General features: G+C 38.1%; 1 protein-coding gene across 2 annotated transcripts in view; it reads left to right on the top strand.

Moving 5' to 3' along the window:
• The window catches only part of LOC111593386 (acetylcholine receptor subunit alpha-like 2), a 7,736-nt gene extending 6,240 nt beyond the window's left edge, over nt 1-1,496 (top strand). For both annotated transcript variants that reach the window (XM_023306105.2, XM_023306106.2), the window contains 2 exons: nt 1-56; nt 1,037-1,496. The exon at nt 1-56 is cut by the window's left edge and continues 146 nt beyond it. In XM_023306105.2, the coding sequence (XP_023161873.1) occupies nt 1-56; nt 1,037-1,231 (251 nt within the window). In that variant the 3' untranslated portion in view covers nt 1,232-1,496. The remainder of the gene's footprint in view (nt 57-1,036) is intronic.
• The last annotated feature ends 5,271 nt before the right edge of the window (nt 1,497-6,767 follow it).

Here is a 6,767-nt window from a genome sequence, read left to right as displayed (position 1 = left end):
TACATAACGTCATGTTCATACAGCACCACATGCAACGGCAGGATGAGTTCAATGCGGTGAGTTCTGCTGCAGCTGATTGAATTTTTAATTGAAAATTCCGTTTGGCCGGACGATGACGACAACGACAACTGCACCGACAACGACAACGACAACGACGACGACAGCCACAGTAACGTGCACGACAACGATGACAGCGACAGCCAAGTGCAGAAACAGGAGCAGGCGCAGGAGCTAGTGGTATTGCGGCTGAAGCTTAAGCTGTATGAAGCTTGACCATAACCATATCAAAAGAAAAAAAGCACAGAAAGCGCTTTGAGCGTCACTTCTTGCCATTTGTAGTGGTTATCGATGTCTGATCAGCTCAACTGTTTAACTAGCCCACCAGCAAGTCCGATGGTCAATAGCCTGGCCCATACGCTCTATCTCCAGGTCTCTGTCCCTTTGTCACTTGCTTCTCGCTGTCTGCCTCTGTTTCGGTTTCATTTCCTTCGACTTATTTAAGCTTTGCTATATTTGCACTTTAAGACCACACAAAATCCACTTTTAATTGCTTTTGTTCAATTGACTGGCAATTGGCTAGCAACGACTCCATCCATCGTTTCAATCAAATCCATTGCCCAGTGCCCAGTGCTAGTGCCAGTGGCCAGTGCTATGCCGTCCATTCCTGGCGCTTGTTTTTGAGCCATTTTTATTTGCTTTGCTTCTGCTATTCGTACTGTTGTTTTTGCTTTGTTATTGGAAGTTCATTTTGATTGATAACCAACTGGGCGCTGGCCATAAGCAGATTAAGCGTCAGTGCTTAATGAAAGCAATCGCTCAAAGTGTGGGCTTAAAACGTGCAGTAGTTAGTTGGCCAATATTGCTCATATGACCCTTTGTGCAATTTAAGCATTCAATTCCCTCATCCCGCACTCTAGTACTGAAATTAAAATGATTTCATGCGCGTATATTATCTGTGTTTAAGCATCATGCATTTTAAATTTAAATTTAAATTACGCTCATTTCTGGAAATTGTTTTTGGCTTATTCAATAACAGGAAGATCAGGATTGGGGCTTTGTGGCCATGGTCATGGACCGCCTGTTCCTCTGGCTTTTCATGATTGCCTCGCTGGTGGGCACATTCGTCATATTGGGCGAGGCACCCTCCTTGTATGATGACACCAAGGCCATTGATGTGCAGCTCTCGGATGTTGCTAAGCAAATCTACAATCTGACCGAGAAGAAGAATTAAATTCAATAATACAAGCCAAAAAAGTTAACACTGCATACATGACATGTAAGGCCTGCATAATGCAAGTCCTAGTTTAAAATGTGTTTTAAAGAAATTAATAAAAAATAAACACAACAAAAATGTTAAGTCAAAGAAGCCAAGCAATATGCTAAAATGCAGCTGTGGCTTGCTCGGCCCCGGGCTAACAGCTGGCGCATTCTAATGCTACCCAGAAATGTTTTTAGTAATGCAAAAATAAATTATTATCTGCAGTTCGCCGCACATTGCACACACTTACTCAGCTGTGAGTATCTGTAAAATAAAGATATTATTAAAAAAACCGAATTAGTTCTCTAAAAGCACATTTCTTTAATGAAGTCGCTGGGCTAAGTAAATATTGTAAGACCTGCGCAAAATGGCTGAAAGCATCCAGCTCAGACTTCAAGTTGTCGTCAACTTTGTTGTGTAGGGTCCAAAGGATATGGAGCGGAGTGTGGGTTGCTATGCGCTCTCCTTTATATCATAACTGCGAAATTAAGCTTTTTGAAAATGCGCAACAAACGAGGCCAACCATGTGGAAATAGCTATGAAGGCTACTGGAAAAGCCAAAGTCAAAAACTGAAGACAGGGAGAGCAAACTTTGACACTGGCTCAGAAAGTCAAGCAACAACAATTTCAAATGTAGCCAGCTACAAAATTTATTAAAGTGTGCGCTTGTTGGAGCTTAAATACATTTAAATATATAGAAAATGTTATTTACATGTATTTTCTTTAGATGAGAATTTAAAATGTTTTATTACGAATATAAGCTAAGCTAGATAGCTTGGATTGCAAGGTAAGTGCACAATATTAAAGGCTTTTGCTATTTATATATATTTATAAATTATAATACATACATATATAAGCTCAGATTAAGAAATTGTCAGTGTTATAATATGAATTGCGATATCTATAAAGTGTTAAATTTTTCAGTAATATCTGTTCCAGCTTAAGTTATTAAACCATCTTATTTTAGAACTAACGACACTCATGTCAAATAAAAAGATTTTCAATGATTTGTAGTATCTGTGAAAAGGTGGTGCGGCAAGTTTGCATCTGCATGGCTGCTGCACTTGCAATGCTGCTTGCATTGTTGTTGGTTGGCCCTGAGGCGACCCCTTAAAGTATGCAGCAATCAAAAAATATCTGCACAACTATTTGTTAGAAAACAGCAAAACTATTTCTATACAAATGTCACAATTTCTTTTCGTCCTTTTCTATGAATGTCATTCAAATTGATGCTCAACGAGTGGCAGGCCGAGGCAGGCGGCATGCCACCCAATAACTATTTTACAATGCCAGCAGCCGTTGCCTGTCAATGTCAGTTTGCGAACAGCAGTTGCAATTTCTTATATAGAACAAACTGGGAGACAACGGCAAAGCACAAATTGATAAACCAGGGGCTATGACTTAGCTCAACAAGTAACTTGAAGAAATACGAAAACGAGTCGTCCCACTCACTGTGCACATATATCTTGCATACTTTTGCCACCATTCGACAATCACTTTACTCACACGCTCGCTCGTATTCATACATTCAGTCACTCAGTCAACGACGCGACGTTTCATGTTTCGTGCTCTGTGCTGCAAAACTTGGTTCCGCTGCTCTAACATGTTGACAAGTTCAATCTGTTGTGCCTGCCTTGACTCCCTCTCTTTAACACGAGCCCTGCCTAGCTGACTAGCTGGCTGACTTTTGTCAGCTTGCCGCATATGTGCGTCATTTTTGCTGCTTCCCGTCTGCTTTTCTCAGTTCAGCGAACAGCAGGGCTTTTTATTTTCATTTCTTGGCTTCAATTTAAATTCATATTATTTGTGTTTCAAATGTGCCCACGCACCCACACACACACAAATATGAGCAGAAAATGTGAGCAAGAAACACACATGCCATAAATATGCAGCTGCTTCATCACAAGGAAACACAAATGCGCTGCATACCCAAATAAAATTAAATAAAACCTTAAATAGACTAAAATATAGCAGTTAAGACATAAGCTATGGTAAATAATTTAAATAAAACATAAAAAGCGTACGCACCTTCAGAATCTTCGACTAGGATGTGACCTATAGCCTTGTCAGAACCACAACAGTAGAAAGGGAATTAAGAAAATTATGTATTTAATTATATTTAAAATATATATTTTTTAGAAGAAGATAACGCTTAAATTTACAAATTTTACTTATATTTAATAACTGTTTATATTTATATCTGTTATCTAATGTGGTTATCATTAACAACAGACGAAGGTTGAAATGATTAAATCTTCGGACCGCCAATGAAACAACATAAAATAGACAAAAATAAGAATTTTTAATATATTTGAGAAATTTATACTGGCGCTATAGAGTCTAAGACAACGAGCTGCAAGCAGCAGAACTAAATAAAAAAAAACAATTAAATACTATTAAAAAGGTGATATACCGTATTTCAAATTTCTGCAATAAAATTGATCATTTTATTGGAATTTTATATATAGTGAACTATTAATATATATATTTCTAAAAATGTATTTATTTATTTATTTCAAATCGATAAACTTTCAAAAATGTTAGTTTGATTTTGATAGCATTTACTTAAGTGCGCATATTGCTATAAAAAGAAAGCACATAACTCTTTATAAAGTAAAAATTATGTATTTTTTACATCCTTTGTGCATTTCTCACAACAATTTTAGTGGCTAACAAAACGACCATAAAAATCGTGAGATCCATTCACTGCACTTCTTACCCTGCAATGAGCAGGATATTTTTTTTTAGATTTTCCCAGTGGTGCATTTCCTGTTGGTATTTATATATATACATGTATATATATTTGATATACATTTCGATTTATTACTACGCAAGAGTCAAGTTTTTGACTTTCACATTTTTGCGGACATATAATTCATAGCATACTTTCTGTCATGCAATTTAATTTCCCGCTGACTGCAGAAGTTTTGCAATCTGTTTGATTTAGCATTTATTTCTGTCGCTCGACAAATTCAATTTGATTGCAAAATGCAAAATTTTGTATGGCCCAAGGCGAACGGGCAGCTTCATGCTCTGCATTCAACAGTTTTAATGCAATTTCTGCAACGGTCAACGGTTAGGCTGACAGTCAGCTTTTTGCAGCTGAAGGCTTCGGGTTGCCTTGATATAATTAACATTGCTTTGCAGCTGATGGCTGAGTGGCAGCCATTTAAATTGCCGTTAGCTGGAGCTGGACACGCCCCACTGGCGAAGCCCACACGATTAGGGCGCGCGTGTCAGTTGTCTAATTTTATCGCAAAAACAATTTGTCGCGCAAAGTTTTTGCTGACAGCATTTTCCGACTTTGTGGCAAATTTTCCAACGATTAATAAAAGCCAACGAATGGTGCTGCAACTGCCGACATTTACTGCAGCCGTTGCTGTGGCCCAGTTGAAACTTAAACTGAATTCTGTGACATGTCAGAACTTTGTGACTGTCATTTATTTATGAATTGCTCGCTCGTAAAGTTGTTGCCGCACACACGCACACGCACATACAGATAGCATCCAATTAGCATATTAAATTAAATAAATATTAAACTAACTGCTGTTGGGCTTCAGCCATATATACACACACCCACACACACATTGCCTATACGACATGCAGTCCAGCGCTGTCAATACCTAAAGTGATCAACTACACACACACAAATGAGTTGACTGTCATGCAGTTAGTCATTCACTCGTCAAACATCAACCCTATGCCACACCACCTGCCAGTCTCTATGGATTACTTTCCAACGGCTTTTACGAGTCCTGGGCCCAGCCCCAGCTACAGCCACGGCCCGAGTTCTGCTCATAATTTATGCCACTTATCTTAATAATTTTGGTCGGAAAACTTTACCAACATGCATCGACATCGACAGAGGCAGTTCAAATATTTCAAACATTTACTTAGCCAGCAGTGAAAGGCGTAGGCCAGGACAAGGCCTGGAATTTTAGGTGTCCTTCGTTTGTTTTATAGTAGAAACGCTGGTTGCATTCATGCTGCAAATATTTATAACTTATGAAAACTATTAAATATTTAAGTCCATTAAGTTAATAATTTGATTAAAATTAATGTTTAAACTCTCAAAATATAACCCAAGCTAAACATATTAGCAGAACTGGTTCAGTTCACAAGCTGAAACTCTGTTAAGAAAAAAAGGAACTCAGAGTCTTTATGATGCATTTATCTAGTTGAAATTTTATTAATAAATATTTAAATAAATATGCCTTGGCGCTAAATATTTATTTAAATTTTATATATACACTTTTAAGTAGATATAATTATATATCTCGTGTTCATCCTTATCGATTTTTGCATTATTATGCAATTTCTAAAATTTCTTAGGCAAATATTATTAATTTACTCAACAGTGCTTAATATATCAATAAATTGGTGCTTAGAAAGTACTCATGCCTACTTTGAAGAACCAGTTTAGTAATTCAAGGAACTGAAGCTACTTGGTTTGTCGTGGCCCCAGCTCCAGCCAATTGAGCGCATCCCTGGCATTGTTACCTTCGCCTTGGCATGTTACATCAACTTCGTCGTCGCTGTATCACACACACACTCACACACCCATAGAGACACGCAGGCACACATATTTGCATGTACATAGCTGAAACGCCCCATGCGGCGGTTTTGCTGTTTGTTTTAGTGCCAATGTAGCATAGTTTTATGCATATCCTAGTAGTCCTGTGTGCAGCGTCTTTGCTATGGCATAACTTTCTGCGACATTGCTGTGTGTGGCTCCCTCCATGAGAATGCTGTGGCTGTAGCTGCTGGCTGCTCCAAGCTAAATTTACTTTGCTCTACTTGACTTTTCCCTCCTTTCTTTTTCATTTTCAGTCTTCCTTCCTTTTTTTTTGTGTTTCAGTTTTCGTTGGTGTTGCTGCCTTGGCACAGCTGAACGCCCTAAAACGGTAAGCATATTTGCGTACAAGTATGTGCTAGTGTGAGTGCGTGTGTGTGCGTGTCGGCTACACTACCTAAACTACACATTATTCATTCATGTTGGACATCTACTTGAAAATTGACTTATGTGATGTGCACATACCTATACACTCACAAAATTATGTACGTATATACATGCAGATGATTTGGCGAAGGCTGACAGAGATGTCCTGACAGCTGATGCCTGCCGACAGCATTTTGTGGTAATATGCATTCAAAATAACATATACGATTTGTGTGTTTCGGAATGTTGAAACAATGTTGAGCGTTGGGTTTGTCACGTAGCTCAGGTGTTAACGTAGCTGACAGATGAACAAGAAGAAGCTGCACAAGGTCAACATAATGCCTGTAAATGAAACTATATCGACCAGAACTTTAATATTTATTATATTCAAAATCCTGAATTGTCAATGGTCAGTTCAAGCATTGTCTTATAGCTGTCTATGGGTAGCCACAAAGAAACACGAGTCTTGCTCTGGTTCCTTTTGTTGCAACAGCTCATGAAGAAGCTTAAGCAAATAAACAGATAGATATAGAAATTAAATAGAATCTTATTTGACAGCTGTACTTTAGC

The sequence above is a fragment of the Drosophila hydei genome, unplaced genomic scaffold, assembly GCF_003285905.1.
Source record: "Drosophila hydei strain 15085-1641.00,03,60 unplaced genomic scaffold, DhydRS2 tig00000063-arrow-pilon, whole genome shotgun sequence".
Taxonomy (NCBI): domain Eukaryota; kingdom Metazoa; phylum Arthropoda; class Insecta; order Diptera; family Drosophilidae; genus Drosophila; species Drosophila hydei.
This window is presented reverse-complemented; position numbering and strand designations above follow the sequence as displayed.